This window comes from Melozone crissalis, unplaced genomic scaffold, assembly GCF_028551555.1.
Source record: "Melozone crissalis strain CALT ecotype California unplaced genomic scaffold, PUWL_Pcris_2 ptg000032l_1, whole genome shotgun sequence".
Lineage (NCBI taxonomy): Eukaryota > Metazoa > Chordata > Aves > Passeriformes > Passerellidae > Melozone > Melozone crissalis.
This window is the reverse complement of record NW_026535810.1, coordinates 1,022,453-1,040,380: the sequence shown is the minus strand read 5'-3', so window position 1 is coordinate 1,040,380 and position 17,928 is coordinate 1,022,453. Positions and strand designations below refer to the sequence as shown.

At 46.5% G+C, this 17,928-nt stretch overlaps 1 protein-coding gene across 1 annotated transcript; it reads left to right on the top strand.

The window, feature by feature from the left end:
- Positions 1 to 132: 132 nt before the first annotated feature.
- On the top strand, positions 133 to 17,887 carry MED1 (mediator complex subunit 1). Its single transcript, XM_054281449.1, has 17 exons — positions 133 to 208; positions 871 to 977; positions 1,663 to 1,741; positions 2,288 to 2,342; positions 4,661 to 4,793; positions 5,439 to 5,467; positions 5,797 to 5,868; positions 6,049 to 6,123; positions 6,479 to 6,552; positions 6,770 to 6,859; positions 7,577 to 7,688; positions 8,882 to 9,006; positions 9,633 to 9,751; positions 10,906 to 11,107; positions 12,766 to 12,861; positions 12,963 to 13,068; positions 14,076 to 17,887. Exons 1-17 carry the CDS (start codon positions 181 to 183, stop codon positions 17,320 to 17,322), a joined length of 4,749 nt encoding a protein of 1,582 aa, XP_054137424.1. The 5' UTR covers positions 133 to 180; the 3' UTR covers positions 17,323 to 17,887.
- Positions 17,888 to 17,928: the final 41 nt, after the last annotated feature.

Below are 17,928 nucleotides of genomic sequence, written 5' to 3'. Positions count from 1 at the left end.
ACGCCCTCCCGTGCGGGCGCGGCGAAGTCTCGCGAGAGCGCGGGAGTGCGGCCGCAGGCGCAGCGATGGCGGCGGCCGCCGCCGTGTGAGGGCGAGGGCGGCCCGGCCCGGCCGCCGCCCCCGCTCCCGATCCCTCTCCGCTCCCTCTCCCTCTCTCCATCCCGGCCCCGGACCTGCAATATGAAGGCAGCTCCGGGCAGCGCCGAGGGTGAGTGCGGCGCGGGACGCGGGGGTTCCCGCTGGCCCCGTGAGGGAGCGAGGGGGTCCTGTGGCGGCTCCGGGGCTGGGAATGAGGTGACGCCCAAGAAGGTGAAACGAGCGAGGGTCTCAAAGGTGATTTGAGGTCTGAGACATCTCTGTGATGAAGAAGGAGCGTGGAACCGGGCCTGCTTATTCTGGAGAAGGTTGGGAGGGGATCCCATAAATCCGTACAGAAATCCTCAGGGGTGTCAGAGCTTGGTGCCCGACTCTGTTCAATGAGAGACAGGACGAGGAGCAATGGCCAGAAAGTGAAACACCACAAATTCCACCTCGATACGAGGTTTCATTCCAGGAGGGTGAGGCTGCTTTCCAGTAGGGTGTCAGAGCAGCTGCCCAGGGAGGGTGTGGGGTCTCCCTGTCTACAGAAATTCCACACCCTGGCACATTCCAGGTGACTCTGCCTGGCCAGGGAGGTTGGGCTGGGATATTCCATAACATTTCCCTCAGCCTGGGATATTCCATAACATTTCCCTCACATCGAGGTCTGGGGTTCAACCAGCAGGAAGAAAATTCTTTGAAATCATCTCCAGCTTAAAGGTGGGATGTTTTCTGAACTGTTAAACTTCCAAAAGTGGCTCATGGTGTTTCCTGAACATTCCTGTGTGCCAGAGGCAGAGAAGCTGAACAAGATGAGCTCCCTCCTGGAGAGGCTGCATGCCAAGTACAGCCAGAACCGGCCCTGGACAGAAACCATGAAGTTGGTGCGGCAGGTCATGGTGAGCATTGCTGGGCTCTGAGCAGGATCATTGAGTTCTTACATCTCTTCCAGCTGTTTTTGCCATGGTTTGCCATGGTTTGCCTTGGTTTGCCTTGGTTTGCCTTGGTTTGCTTTGGTTTGCTTTGGTTTCACTCTCTCCTGAGGGATGTCCAAACCCTCCCTGCCCGATGTGCCTTTCCCTCCCCTAATTCCAGCTCAGTGCTAGGAAAAGGCTCAAACTTGTATTTTCATCCTTGCAGGACATTGTTTTTTGGAGCAATGACTTGTTTTTTGAATATTGTTTTTGTTCAGTGACACTCAGCCCTGGCTTAGTCAAAAATGAGTTTAAAATACTGGTGTGGGTGAGGGAAGGAGGAGCAGGAGAGATCTCAGCAAAGCCTCCTGCCCATAAAGTTAAAAGTTTGCCCAACTCTTTATTTTTCTGTCTCTTTTTCTAAAACTCTGAGCTCAGACCTATTTAGACCAAGTTGCTAAAAAGAAAATAACTCAATTCCAGGCCTGCCTTTGTAACCTGCTTACAAACACCCACCTAGAGGAATCAGGATGTAATTTGGGCATGAAATCTAATCTGCTTTTAATTATTTTAATTAAATAAATTTCACTTGGCTGCCCAAAAGCTGCCATAATTCCCTTCTGTTGAGGAACAAGGAAAAATGATGTTTTTTTTCTTCTGTCTGCCCAAGGAAAAGCGTGTGGTGCTGAACTCAGGGGGACACCAGCACCTGGTGAGCTGCTTGGAGACCCTGCAGAAGGCCCTGAAAGGTTGGTGTGTCCTCTGTGTACTCTCCACAGGGTGGAAAATCCCATGGAAATGCTCCATAAAACCCACACTGGGTGTTGCTGCTGTGTTCCTGGTGCTCAGGGGTTCATCACACACTCAGCTCAGTGCCAGGCAGGCTGTGCTGCTTTTATTGGGAAAATAAAATCCTCTCTTTGTCCAGAGAAGCTGTGGCTGCTCCTTCCTTGGAAATATCCAAATTTGGACAGGATTTGGAGAACCTGGGATGGTGAGAAGTGTCCTGCTCATAGCAGGGGTGGCACTGGATGGGCTTTGAGTCCCTCCCAACCCAAACCATTCCAGGATTCTGTGAGTGCCCATACCTGGATTCCACTTGCAGAAATTCCATTTTCTCCTTGCAGTTTGGGAATATATGGGTTTCTCTGTGCACACCCTCATGTCTGTATTTGGGGACAGTGTGAGCAGGCATGGGAGGGAGTAACCAGCTGAGATTTGGTTTATTTTTGGTGGGAATTCCTTAGGGGACGTTGGAGCTTTCCCCTAAAGTTTGGGTTTTGTTCCTCCCTCAGTGTCGTCTCTGCCTGCCATGACCGATCGCCTGGAGTCCATCGCCCGGCAGAGCGGGTGGGTCTGCTCCTCTGCATGGCGCAGACTGCTCCCCCAGAGCCTTGTGGGGCTTGGGTTTGTGGGGTTTTGTGTGCTTGGAGTGGGGGGGTTTGTGTGCCTGAATTGGGGAGTTTTGTGTGCTTGGATTTGTGGGGTTTGTGTGCTTGGATTTGTGGGGTTTTGTGTGCTTGGGTTGTGGGGTTTTGTGTGCTTGGGTTGTGGGGTTTTGTGTGCTTGGGTTGTGGGGGTTGTGTGATGCATTGGGGGGTTTTGTGTGCTTGGATTTGTGGGGTTTTGTATGCTTGGAGTGGGGTGATTCTGTGTGCTTGGATTGGGGGGGGTTTGTGTGCTTGGATTTGTGGGGTTTTGTGTGGGTTTGTGTGCTTGGATTGGGGGGTTTTGTGTGCTTGGATTGGGGAGGGTTTGTGTGCTTGGATTGTGGGGTTTGTGTGCTTGGATTGGGGTGATTCTGTGTGCTTGGATTGGGGAGTTTTGTGTGGGTTTTGTGTGCTTGGATTGGGGGGTTTTGTGTACTTGGATTGGAGGGGTTTGTGTGCTTGGATTGGGGTGATTCTGTGTGCTTGGATTGTGGGGTTTTGTGTGCTTGGATTTGCAGGGTTTTGTATGCTTGGATTTGTGGGGTTCATGTGCTTGGATTGGGGAATTTTGTGTGGGTTTTGTGTGCTTGGATTGGGAGGTTTGTATGCTTGGATTGTGGGGTTTTGTGTGCTTGGATTGGGGTGATTCTGTGTGCTTGGATTGGGGTGTTTTGTGTGGGTTTTGTGGGCTTGGATTTGGGGAGTTTTGTGTGCTTGGATTATGGGTTTTGTGTGCTTGGATTTGTGGGGTTTTGTGTGCTTGGATTGGGGTGACTCTGTGTGCTTGAATTGGGGGTTTTGTGTGCTTGGATTTGTGGGGGTTGTGTGATGGATTGGGGGTTTTGTGTGCTTGGATTGGGGGTTTTGTGTTGTGGGGTTTTGTGTGCTTGGATTGGGGAGTTTTGGGTGAGTTTCTGTGCTTGGGTTGTGGGGTTCTGTGTGCTTGGATTGGGGAGTTTTGTGGGCTTGGATTTGTGGGGTTTTGTGTGCTTGGATTTGTGGGGTTTTGTGTGGGTTTGTGTGCTTGGATTGGGGTGATTCTGTGTGCTTGGATTGGGGAGTTTTGTGGGCTTGGATTTGTGGGGTTTTGTGTGCTTGGATTTGTGGGGTTTTGTGTGCTTGGATTGTGGGGTTTGTGTGTTTGGATTGTGGGGTTTGTGTGTTTGGATTGGGGTGATTCTGTGTGCTTGGATTGGGGGTTTTGTGTGGGTTTTGTGTGCTTGGATTGTGGGGTTTTGTGTGCTTGGATTGTGGGGTTTTGTGTGTTTGGATTGTGGGTTCTGTGTGCTTGTATTGGGGTGATTCTGTGTGCTTGGATTTGTGGGGTTTTGTGTGCTTGGACTGGGGATTTTGTGTGCTTGGATTGTGGGGTTCTGTGTGCTTGGATTTGTGGGATTTTGTGTGCTTGGATTGGGGATTATTTGTGCTTGGATTGGGGGTTTTGTGTGCTTGGATTTGGGGGGGTTGGGGTGAGTTTTGTGTGGGTTTGTGTGCTTGGATTGTGGAGTTTCTGTGATGGATTGGGGGGTTTGGATTGGGGAGGTTTGGGTGGGTTTGTGTGCTTGGATTGTGGGGTTTGTATTGTATTGGGGGATTTTCTGTGCTTGGATCGGGGGGTTTTGTGTTGTGGGGTTTGTATTGGATTTTGGAGCTTTGTGTGCTTGGGTTGAGGATTTTGTATGCTTGGATTGGGGGTTTTGTGTGCTCTTGCTTTGGGGAGTTTGTGTTGGATTGTGGGGTTTTGTGTGTTGGACTGGGGGCTTTGTGTTGTGGGGTTTGTGTTGGATTGGGGGATTTTGTGAGCTTGGATTGTGGGGTTTGTCTTGTGGGGTTTTGTGCGATGGATTGTGGAGTTTAGTGGGCTTGGATTGTGGGGTTTTGGGTGGGTTTGGTGTGCTTGGATTGGGGAGTTTGGTGTGCTTGGATTGGGGGCTTTTGGGTGAGTTTTGGGTGGGTTTTGTGTGCTTGGATTGGGGGCTTTTGGGTGAGTTTTGGGTGGGTTTTGTGTGCTTCAATTGTGGGGTTTTGGGTGAGTTTTGTGTGCTTGGATTGTGGGGTTTTGTGTGCTTAGACTGGGGAGTTTGGTGTGCTTGGATTGTGGGGTTTTGTGTGGGTTTGTGTGCTTGGATTGTGGGGTTTTGGGTGAGTTTTGTGTGCTTGGATTGTGGGGTTCTGTGGGGTTTTTTTGGGGCTTTTCTGTGCATCTCACAGCCATTCCTGTCCTGTTCCCTCCGGCAGCCTCGGCTCCCACCTGAGCGCGAACGGCACCGAGTGTTACATCACCTCAGACATGTTCTATGTGGAGGTGCAGCTGGACCCCACAGGGCTGCTCTGTGATGTCAAGGTGGCTCACCATGGAGAAAACCCTGTGGTGTGTATTCCTGGCAAAGAGGAACCCCTGTGCTTTTAGGATTCCCTTTATTTTCAGCAGAGAAAATGGGTTTATTCAACATTCCCTTAGACCCAGAGTTACACCCTTGCTGCTCATTCTAGTGGGAAATAAAATCCTCCATGGAGTAGTTTGCTCCAGTGGGATTTTCTAATCAATGGATTCACAACTTGCAAAATCATTTGGGGAAATCACCTTAATTTTTCTGAGAATTTTATGGAAGTTTTTGCTGTGTTTCCAAGGGAAGTTATTCTTACAAAGCTCAGGTCTGGGAATGGAAAGTTAAATTGGGAGAAAATGCCCTTCTGCATGTGGAGGAGAGTTTGAGCTTAGTGTGTGTTTGGCCTCTCCACAAAACAACCCATCTTTAACATCCCTATGTAAGCTCATGGATTTTCAACCTAAATCTTGCCAGCTTGAGAAGTTTATTTCAAATTAATAATTTAAGAGGAAACATCATTACCTGGACTTGAGGAGCAGAAGTAGAACCACAGCAAGTGGTTGTGAGCGTTGTGAAGCTGATGTTTGGGAATTTCCCTGCTCTGATATTTCCCAGCTGCAGAGCTGCACAAAGCCTGGAGTGGCTGCATCCCACACTGACATCCTTGTGTGTTCCTTCCTTTTCAGAGCTGTCCAGAGCTGGTGCAACATCTCAGGTGAGTGACAGGGGTGGGTTGTTGTGTTTTCTCTTTGCTGCAATGATCTGATGCTATTTGAAGTCTGGAAACACAAAATTCTTCACAATTGTTCCTTCCCCACAAAGTGTCTTCACTTCTCCAGGGGATTTTCTGGCTTTGGCTCAGATCTTGTGATTCTGGCTGCTGTGCAAGGTGTCTTCAAAGCCCACAGCACATTAAAGCTGGATCATGTAAAGAACACATTTCCATGTAGCAAAAGTCTTTTTCTTTATTAATATCACTTTTTAAAATGAAACCTATTTGTTACTCATTTGAATACTTGGTAATTTCCACCTTTTTCCTTTCAGAGAGAAAAATTTTGATGAGTTTTCAAAGCATCTGAGGGGACTTGTGAACCTCTATAAGCTGCCAGGGGACAAGTAAGTCCAGGATATATTTATATCCACGTATTTAAAATCAAATAACAAGTCTAGAATACATTTATTTATACACACATATAAAATTTAAAAAAACCCTCCAAGCTTGTAGGTTTGCACTGCACAGTTCTTTCAAGTTTACTTATATTTTTTAATTTTTTATTGTTTTTTTTTTTCTCTAAGCAAACTTAAAACTAAAATGTACTTGGCTCTGCAGTCCTTGGAGTTGGATCTCCAAAAGATGGCTGGGATGTATTGGTAAGTTTTGTGGTGTCTGTATGGTTTTCTAAATATCTATAAATGCTTAGAGCTCTGAGAAATTCCTTTTTAACTGCAGGATTTGATTGGAAGAGAATCTAAAAGGCAAAATAAAAGTTTGTAACAGGTGGATTAAATTGTGGTTTAAATTGAGAAAGCTTTGGCCTTGTTTCACTGCTGTAGGTTCAGTGATACACCAGCCATGCTGCAGCTTTTGTTTTGCCTGTGCAGTTTGGATAAACTCCTCTTTGGGTCCCAGAAATGTGAATTTTGAGTTGAAATCAGTCTCAGCACATGGATTTTTACTTCAGGTGTGGCTGTGGCTTGTTTCACACTGTGACTGCCTCTCTTGCAGGCAAGCCACCAATGCAAACCCCCTGGACAAGATCCTCCGTGGCAGTGTTGGCTATCTCACCCCCAGGAGTGGAGGTACCTGTGATTCACCCTTAAAAAAATGAATTAATTTAAAGAAATTTTAAAAATTTATTTGTTCCTGGCCTCAAGTATGGCTCACAGTTGCACATTAAGTGATGAAAAATAACAAAACAAAAGAGGGACAAAGTCTTTGGGTGTTTGTGTGGCTTTGTGGGGTGGGGATGATCAGCATGACTTCTCAGGATGCCTCATGAGGAATTTCTCTCCCCAGGTCTCCTGATGAACCTCAAATATTACGTCTCCCCCTATGATTTATTTGAGGATGGCACTGGAGCCCCTGTGGTTTTGCATGAGAACAATGGTAGGTGAGCTGTGGAGCTGCTGGGGCACAGAGCCTTTTTCCTTGCAGTGAAAATCTCATTTTAACATAGGATTTGTTTTGTTACCTGAATAAAAACATAAAATCCCAGAATGGTTTGGGTTTAAACCAAGCTCATCCACTTCCAACCCCCTGCCATGGGACACCTTCCTCTATCCCCCATCCAGCCTCGTGCCTCTCCCATCATGAAAGTTTGTTTTCATGCATGGACATCTGGCTCTTGTTAAAATGCCAAAACCAAGCTCCAGTTGTTAAGGAAAAAAAAGAGAGGGAAATGATCCAAAATCATAATTTGTTTTGCTTTGCAAAGAGCAAAGTATGAACTCGCAAATGCATTTGGAAAATATTTTGAGGGTGATGCAATTGGTCTACCTGGCAGGAGGGAAATGGGGATTTGGGTAGAACAGTCAGTGTGGCTGTTGTGCATTTGGTCCTGAAGGTGAACAGTGAGCTCTGTGCCTTGTGGGGAAAGCCAGAATAATATTTTATGGAATCACAGAATATTTTGTGGTGGAAGAGACCCCAAGGTCATCCAGTTCCATGGGCAGGGACACCTTCCACTATTCCAGCTTGCTCCAAGCCCCAACTTGGCTTTGAACACTTCCAGGGATGAAGAGAATATATTTAATTCATATTTAATCCACAAAACTTGCCGCTTGTTGGGTTTTTGTTCCCATCTTCTCCTGCTTCCCCCTGCAGTTCCTCGCTCGCTGGGCATGAACGTGTCGGTGACAGTGGAGGGAACCATGGCAATGCACAAACTTCCAATTGCTCCTCTGATCATGGGCTCCCATCCTGTGGACAGCAAAGGGTAAGGGCAGGACAGCGGGCCAGCACTCAGCTGGGGGAGTGTCACAGCACTGCAGGGATTCCACAGGAAATGCCTGATTCAGTGTGGAGATTGCTGAGACCCCGGTGCTGGAAGGAATGATGAGTCTGACTCCATGTTCTTAGAAGGCTGATTTAATATCATAATATATGATGTGATATAATATAATATGGTATGATGTTATATAATATCATGATATATGATATGATGTAATATCATACTATATGATATGATATAATATATGACATAATATGACATAATATAATATGATATGATATAGTATAATATTATATGATATAATGTAATGTAATATAATATGATATGACATGATATGATATGATATGACATGATATAATATGATATAACTTGATATAATATGATATGACTTGATATAATATGATATGACTTGGTATAATATGATATGACTTGATATGATATGACTTGATATAATATGATATGACTTGATATAATATGATATTACATGATATAACATGATATGACTTGATATAATATGATATGACTTGATACAATATATAATATCATGATATATGATAGAATATAATATCATGGTATAATATAATAATATAACATAATATATTATATCATATTATATTGCATCATATTATATTATATCATAATGATATAACATAACATAATGCATTATATTGCATTATATTGCATTATATTACATTATATTGTATTATATTATATTATATTATATTATATTATATTATATTATATACGCTAGACTAAAATTATACTAAAAAATACAGAAAGGTTACTTACAGAAGGCTCAACAAAATACTAATAAAAACCCAGTGACTCTCTCCTCCAGAGTCCTGACACAGCTGGCTGTGATTGATCATTAAGTTAAAACAATTTACATGCTGGATTAACAATCTCCAGCCACATTCCAAAGCTGCAAAACACAGGAGAAGCACATGAGATAAAATTGCTTTCCTTTTTCTCTGAGGCTTCTCAGCTTCCCAGGAGAAAATTTTTCAGAAAATATGACAGGAGAAAATATTCAGGAAAAAAGTGACATTTCAGGGCTGTCAGGTGCTTCTGAGGAATGCCTTCATTTTTAGGGTGTATTTGAGCAAACATAAATATTGTGCCAGGTGACAGCAGAAGCCCTGCAGCTCACAGGAACTTTTGTCCCCCCGTTTTTCCAGAACTCCATCTTTCTCCTCCATCACCAGTGCCAACAGCGTGGACTTGCCTGCTTGTTTCTTCCTGAAATTCCCACGTCCCATTCCAGTGTCTCGAGCTTTCATCCAGAAACTGCAGAGCTGCACAGGTGGGTTGCAGACCTTTCAGACACATCTCTGGGCTTTTGTTCATGTTCCCTTGTGTCTGTCAGTAAATGCTGCTGATTTTTAACACGTGCTCAGAGTTTTGTGCTGTTCTCAGTAACACCTGGACAGGTTTTTATTGTATCCCCAGATGAAGGAAGGAATGATGAATCTGACTCCATGTTCTCAGAAGGCTAATTTATTATTTTATGATAAAATATTTATTATTTCATGATATTTTATGATTTTTTTATATTTTATGATACTATATTATATTAAAGAATACTAAACTAAACTCTACTAAAGAATACAGAAAGGATACTTACAGAAGGTTAAAAAAATAGTAATGAAAACTTGTGACTCTTTCCAGAGTGACCCTGATTGGCCAGTAAGTCCAAACAATTCACAGAAACCCAATGAAACAACCACCTGTTGGTAAACAATCTCCAAACACATTCCAAAGCAGCAAACCACAGGAGAAACAAATCAGATAATTCTTGTTTTCCTTTTTCTCTGAAGCTTCTCAGCTTCCCAGCAGCAAAATCTTAAGCGAAGGGATTTTTCCAGAAAATATGACCAGGTTTTCCATTGGATTCAGCTGCCATCATTCCCTGCTGTCTTTTCCTCTCAGGTATCCCCCTGTTTGACACAGCACCCACGTTTGTGCCCCTGTATGAGCTGATCACCCAGTTTGAGCTGTCCAAGGAGGCCGACCCGCTGCCCCTGAACCACAACATGCGATTCTACGCCGTAAGTGTGCGCTGCCAGCCAGCCTGGGCCACCCCCAGCACCAGCTCAGGGCCTTCAGCTGCCCCAAATGGGATAACAGAATGGGTTCCTTGTGCTCCCAGTCACACAGATGATTTTTGTGTTTATCCAGCAGTTCTGGAGCTGTTCTGTGGTTGTTTGGAGGAAAGAACTCAGAGCCATGCTGAAAATTCAATGCCAGATATTGAACTGTAGCTACTTATTTTTGAGTTTGTTGGTTACACAGGGCTTTTATCACCTCAGTCATGTTCAGAACAGAGCAGAACATTTATTCTGTTGTTTATTTATTCTAAACAAAACTTGTTCTTCAAGCTTTATGATTCATGTAGGTAAATTCCGTTTTACGCATTCATTTTTTTTTTATCTTGACTTTTTTTTTTTTTAAATCAAATAATTAAACCATATATCCCTACATTATCCAAATCATTTGTCATCCATACACTTTCAATTAACCTTCCTCTATATTTCCTAGTATCAAAAACAATAACCAACAATAATCATCACTCTGTAACCACCCCCAAACAAACATAGAATTAACCCCCCCAAAAACCCAACAAAAATACAAACCATGATCATAAATCACCAACCGATCACCCACCAAATTTTACATTCTTGTAGCTTATAAAAAGCATGATATGATCCTGTGGCTGCCCCATTCCTGGGAGTGTGCAGGGACAGGTCTTGGGGTCATCTGGGATAGTGGGAAGTGTCCCAGTCTGTGGCACTGGATGGGATTTAAGGCCCTCCCAACCCAAACCATTCCATGATTCTGTGATGAGCATTTTAGGAAAATGAGGTATTGAAAGATGCTTTGCTGTTGGAGTGCAGCTGCAGGCAGGAGAACAGAGGGGCTGAGCCTGTCCCTTCCTTTTGTCCAGTGATGTGTGGCTGAATGAATTGCAGCATTTTGGGAGAGAAATCCTTAAATTTGTGGATGAGTGTTAACCCCAGAGGAGATGCCATGTGTGAAACTTTTAGTGGGAACAGTGAATGCTTATTCTGAGAAATTAAAATGTTTTCCTTGATCAGAGCGGAAGGAAAACATCCTCAGTTTGTCCAAAGGTGACACGGTGTCAGTGGCCTCTGAGCACTGCTGGGTGTCCATGACCCCCTCCTGAAGCAGGGATTGTTGTCAGGCTCTTCCAGGACAGCAGCACTGTTACTTCCTGAACAAGGACGCTCCTCTCCCGGACGGACGGAGCCTCCAGGGGACTCTGCTCAGCAAAATCGCGTTCCAGCACCCTGGCAGGGTGCCCCTCATCCTCAGCCTCATCAGGCACCAGGTGGCCTACAACACCCTCATTGGCAGCTGTGTCAAGAGGACAGTCCTGAAGGAAGGTGGGTGCCACCTCCGGAGCAATGTGAAATGAGAATGATGAACTCTGGGGAGGTTTCCTCATCGGAAATGAAGCTTCCCTTGGTTTTTTCCCCATCTCTAGGGGGGTTTCGAGGCTCTGGTTTATATTTGTGGCAGGAAGGAATGATGACTCCGACTCCATGTTTTCAGAAGGCTAATTTATTATTCTACGGTACTATATTGTATTAAAGAATACTAAAGAATACAGAAAGGATACTTAGAGGTTAGATCAGGTGGCCTACAACACCCTCATTGGCAGCTGTGTCAAGAGGACAGTCCTGAAGGAAGGTGGGTGCCACCTCCAGAGCAATATTAAGTGGGAATAATGAACTCTGAAGGGGTTTCCTCATCAAAAATGAAGCCTCTGCTGCTTCCCTTGTTTTTTTTCCCCATCTGTGTGGGGGTTTCAAGGCTCTGGTTTATATTTGTGGCAGGAAGGAATGATGAATCCGACTCCATGTTTTCAGAAGGCTAATTTATTATTTTATGGTACTATATTGTATTAAAGAATACAGAAAGGATACTTAGAGAGGGTTAGATCAGGTGGCCTACAACACCCTCATTGGCAGCTGTGTCAAGAGGACAGTCCTGAAGGAAGGTGGGTGCCACCTCCAGAGCAATGTGAAATGAGAATGATGAACTCTGGAGAGTTTTCCTCATTGGAAACGAAGCCTCTGCTGTTTATTGTATTTGTGGGGTCTCCCATTGCAGGAAGGAATGATGAATCTAACTCCATGTTTTCAGAAGGCTAATTTATTATTTTATGATAGTATATTCTATTAAGGAATACTATACTAAAGAATACAGAAAGAATACTTAGAGAAGGTTAGATCAGGCACCAGGTGGTGTACAACACCCTCATTGGCAGCTGTGTCAAGAGGACAGTCCTGAAGGAAGGTGGGTGCCACCTCCAGAGCAATATTAAGTGGGAATAATGAACTCTGAAGGGGTTTCCTCATCAAAAATGAAGCCTCTGCTGCTTCCCTTGTTTTTTTTCCCCATCTGTGTGGGGGTTTTGAGGCTCTGGTTTATTGTATTTGTGGCAGGAAGGAATGATGAATCTAACTCCATGTTTTCAGAAGGCATTATATTATATTATATTATATTATATTATATTATATTATATTATATTATATTATATTATATTATTAATATATTATACTAATAATATATTATACTAATAATATATTATAATACACTAATAATATAATACATTAATAATATATTGATGTATTGTAATATATTAATAATATAGTAATGATATATTAATATATAACATATACAATGTATATTAATATATCAAGAATGCTATCCTAAACTATACTAAAGAGTACAGAAAGGACACTTACAGAAGGTTAAAAAGATAATAATGAAAACTTGTGCCCAACACAGCCTGGCCCCAGTTGTCCAATGAGTGAAAAAAACTCACAGCAGAAACCAATGAAACAATCTCCAAACACATTCTAAAGGAGCAAAACACAGGAGAAGCAAATCAGATAATTCTTGTTTTCCTTTTTCTCTGAGACTTCTCAGCTTCCCAGGAGAAAAATCCTGAGTGAAGGGATTTTTCTAGAAAATGTGAATGCCACTCTGGCTCATCTCCACTCTTCCCTCAGTTAAAAGTTCTTGTGTTTTTCAGATTCTCCTGGGATCCTGCAGTTTGAAGTTTGTCCTCTCTCTGACTCCTGTTTCAGTGTGTCCTTCCAGCACCCTGTGAACGACTCCCTGGTGTGTGGTAAGTGGCCTCAGGGGCAGCAGTGGCAGCGTTTCTGGGAGGGCTGGCAGGGTTTCCTCCCCCTGTGTGCAGGATTTTGATCTCTCCCTGCTCTCCTGCAGTGGTGATGGATGTGCAGGACTCCAGCCACGTGAACTGTAAGCTGTACAAAGGATTGTCTGATGCCCTCATCTGTACAGATGATTTCATTGCCAAGGTTGTTCAAAGGTAAGCTGGGATTTTGTCCCACCTTATGCTCCCGGTCACACAGATGAGCTCTGCTCCATCTTGTGTTTATCCAGCAGCTCTGGAGCTGTTCTGTGGTTGTTTGCAGGAGAGAACAACTCAGAGCCATGCTGAAAATTCAATGCCAGATATTGAACTGTAGCTACTTATTTTTGAGTTTGTTGTTTACACAAGGCTCTTATCACCTCAGTCACATTCAGAACAGAGCAGGGCATTCCCAGGGGACAACACTCCTGTCACCTTTTGGGTGGGAACCACGAGTTTTGCTTCTAGCATGTTATAGACTCATTATCCCTGAGGAGAATGTGGTGTTATCACTGATTTTTGAGCTCAAAAACTGCCCCTGCCCGTGGCAGAGGGGATGAACTGGATGAGCTTTAAGCTCCTGGGATTTTTATAAGGTTTAGGAAATCAGGTTTACCAAGGCGTTCTCTGCCAGAATTGGAGTGACAACCCAGATTCCTTCATGAAGACAGATCAAAGGGAATGGCTTTAAACTGAAGCAGTAGTTCTAGGTGGGATATTGGGAAGAAATCCCTCCCTGTGAGGGTGGGCAGGCGCTGGCACAGGGTGCCCAGAGCAGCTGTGGCTGCCCCTGGATCCCTGGCAATGCCCAAGGCCAGGCTGGACAGGGTTTGGAGCAGCCTGGGACAATGGGAGGTGTCCCTGCCATGGCAGAGAGTGGGACTGGATGGGCTTTAAGGCCCCTTCCAAACCAAAGCATTCCATGATTCTGTGCTCTTTAACTAGCAGATAGTGATCTGTCAGCTATCAGTTATTAGAGATAATTGATTAATCCTCCCTCTGGGATTGCAAGGGCAGGTGTCTCTCTGAATTCAAGCAGAACAGCAGGACATAAATCCTGGACCTGCTGCTCTCCTGTGCAAGCCCCTGAGTGCTCATTTTGTACCTGCTGGAGGTGTAAAACCTCCCCAGTGAGCTTTGCTGAGGGCAGCCAGCCCCAGCTGAGCCTGTGCTGTGTCTTGCAGGTGCATGTCCATCCCTGTCACCATGAGAGCCATCCGTAGGAAAGCAGAAACCATCCAAGCTGACACGCCAGCCCTGTCCCTCATTGCAGAGACAGTTGAAGACATGGTGAAGAAAAACCTGCCCCCAGCCAGCAGCCCAGGGTATGGCATGACCACAGGCAGCAACCCAATGAGCGGGACCACCACCCCAACCAACACTTTTCCTGGGGGGCCCATCACTACTTTGTTTAACATGAGCATAAGCATGAAAGAGAGGCATGACTCGGTGGGCCATGGGGAGGACTTCAGCAAAGTGTCTCAGAACCCTATTCTCACTAGTTTGTTACAGATCACAGGCAATGTGGGCTCTACCATTGGCTCAAGTCCAACCCCTCCCCACCACACACCACCACCAGTATCCTCACCAGCCAGCAACACCAAGAACCACCCCATGCTCATGAACCTTCTTAAGGAGAATCCTCCTCAGGATTTCTCCACTCTTTATGGGAGCAGCCCTCTGGAAAGGCAGAACTCTTCCTCTGGCTCCCCCAGGATGGAAATGGGCCCTGGGGGGAATAAACAAAAGAAAAAAAAATCCCGCGTGCCGGCCGACAAGCCCAAGCACCAGACTGAGGACGATTTCCAGAGGGAGCTCTTTTCCATGGATGTTGACTCCCAGAACCCCATTTTTGACGTCAACATGACTGCAGACACCCTGGACACCCCTCATATTACTCCAGCACCCAGCCAGTGCAGCACTCCTCCTACCACGTACCCCCAGGCCCTGCCCCACGCCCAGCCCAGCATCCAGAGGATGGTTCGCCTGTCCAGCTCGGACAGCATCGGGGCCGATGTCACCGACATCCTCTCGGACATAGCCGAGGAGGCTTCCAAGCTGCCCACCAGTACTGAGGACTGCCCACCCATTGGGACTCCAGTCAGAGATTCTTCTAGTTCAGGACATTCACAAAGTGCCCTCTTTGACCCCGATGTTTTTCAGACCAACAGTAGTGAGAACCCCTACACAGACCCCGCGGACCTGATCGCGGACGCCGCTGTGAGCCCCAACAGCGACTCCTCCAACCATTTTTTTCCAGACGGGGTAGATTTCAACCCTGACTTGCTGAACAGTCAGAGCCAGAGTGGTTTTGGGGAGGAATACTTTGATGAGAGCAGTCAGAGTGGAGACACTGATGATTTCAAGGGTTATACCCCCCAGGCTCTAACTAATTTGGGGGTGCAAGTCTTGGGGGGTGATGGGGGGGAAAATAAATTTAAGGGGAGCGCTCCGTCCGACACGGTGGATTTTAGTATTATTGCAGCTGCCAGCAAAGCACTGGGGTCCTCTGACATCATGGAGCACCACAGTGGAGGTCAGAGCCCTTTGCTGAACACGGGGGATTTAGGAAAAGAGAAGTCTCAGAAACGGGTAAAGGAAGGCAATGGGTCTGGAGGTGCCATGGCAGCTGCTGGCATGGATGGGAAGCCGGGGAAGCGCAGCCGGACGCCGTCCAGTGATGGCAAAAGCAAAGAGAAGCTCCCAAAGAGGAAGAAGCAGGAGACAGATGGGAAATCTCCATCGCACAGTTCATCCAACAGGCCCTTCACGCCACCAGCAAGCACAGGTGGGTCCAAATCTCCAGGGAGTTCGGGCAGATCCCAGACTCCTCCCGGGGTAGCTACTCCTCCTATTCCAAAAATAACCATTCAGATCCCAAAAGGAACAGTGACTGTTGGCAAACCGTCTTCACACGGCCAGTACACGAGTAGTGGTTCTGTCACCTCCTCCAGCAGCAAAAGCCATCATAGCCATTCTTCCTCCTCCTCCTCTTCTTCCTCCTCTTCAACCTCAGGCAAAATTAAAAGCAAATCAGAAGGCTCTTCTGGCTCCAAGATGAGCAGCAGCCTCTACTCCAGCCAAGGGGGTTCTGGCTCGGGTCAGTCCAAGGGCTCGGCGCAGTCGGTGGGAAAGCCGGGATCCTCCCCCATCACCAAGCACGGCCTCAGCGCCGGCTCTGGCAGCACCAAGATGAAACCTCAAGGAAAGCCATCATCCCTCATGAACCCTTCCATGAGCAAACCAAACATCTCCCCGTCCCACTCGAGGCCCTCAGGGGGCTCTGACAAACTCGCCTCTCCCATGAAGCCTGTCCCGGGTACTCCCCCGTCGTCTAAAGCGAAGTCACCCATCAGCTCAGGTTCTGGTGGGTCCCACATGTCTGGGACTGGGTCAAGCTCGAGCATGAAATCCTCTTCAGGAATGGGATCCTCCGGGTCTATGTCACAGAAACCGCCTCCCTCGTCCAATTCCTCCACGGCATCTTCATCTTCCTTTTCATCCAGCGGGTCTTCCATGTCTTCATCCCAGAACCAGCATGGAAGCTCCAAAGGGAAGTCCCCCAGCAGAAACAAGAAGCCATCTCTGACTGCAGTCATAGACAAGCTGAAGCACGGGGTGGTCACGAGCGGGCCTGGCGGAGAGGACCCCATGGATGGGCAGATGGGGCCGAGTTCCAATTCCTCAAGCCATACGATGTCCTCCAAACACAACATGTCTGGAGGGGAGTTCCAGGGAAAGCGGGAGAAGAGCGACAAGGAGAAATCGAAGGTCTCAGTTTCTGGAGGATCCGTCGACTCTTCCAAGAAGAACTCGGATTCCAAAAACGTCGGAAGCACCGGAGTGGCCAAAATCATCATCAGCAAACACGACGGCGGCTCCCCCAGCATCAAAGCCAAAGTGACTCTGCAGAAACCCGGGGAAGGAGGCGGGGACGGGCTGAGACCTCAGATGGCTTCTTCCAAAAGCTACGGATCGCCCCTGATCAGCGGCTCCACCCCCAAACACGAGCGCTGCTCCCCCAGCCACAGCAAATCCCCGGCCTACACCCCCCAGAACATCGACAGCGAGAGTGAGTCGGGCTCGTCCATCGCCGAGAAATCCTACCAGAACAGCCCCAGCTCCGACGATGGCATCCGGCCCCTGCCCGAGTACAGCGCTGAGAAGCACAAGAAGCACAAAAAGGAGAAGAAAAAAGTCAAGGACAAGGACAGGGACAGAGAGAGGGAGCGGGATAAGGACAGGGATAAGAAGAAATCGCACGGGATGAAGCCTGAGAGCTGGTCCAAGTCTCCCATCTCAGCAGATCAGTCTCTGGCCATGGCCAGCAACGCGATCCTCTCGGCAGAGCGGCCGAGCCGGGCCAGCCCCGAGTTCCTCATCGGGGAGGAAGATGATGATCTCATGGATGTTGCTCTAATTGGTAATTAATTCTCTCAGATGAGCTGTGTGCAAGTCCTGGAGGGAAGGAAGGAAGGATTCATCTCAAACCTGCCACATGGGTCTGTTTGGAGAGGAGGAAAATAAGTATTTCTAAAGTATTTCCAAGATGTTCAGACCAGCAAGGTCTGTGCAGAAGGATGTGAGTGCCAGCAGCCAGGTCCCTGCCTGTGGCCTTCATCCTGTGGGCACTTCCATTCTCCCTGAATTGATGAGTGTTATCATCCCTGTGGGAATTCACAGGGATGGAGCAGTGTGGGAATGTGGCAGCAGCTCCCAGATGGGGCAAACAGACATAGGCTGGGCTGGGAGATCCCAGTCCCTCTGCCCTCTTCCCATTCAGGATAAGCTCCTTTTGGATGTAGGAAGTTTTCAAGTAATTATTTTAGGAAATGTTTTAAGGCTGGGTTTTAATTCTTTGGAAGAAGGAAAACCATGAGGTTTTTAAATTTATTTTATTCCCATGGCATTCCTTTATTCAATGCCCAGCTCAACTGGGCACTGTTTCCTCATGGAAATCAGGATTTTATCCCAGGTCAGAGCTCTGAGGGATTGCTGCTGCCTTGGCTTTGCCTTCCCATTTATTTTAGCTATTTA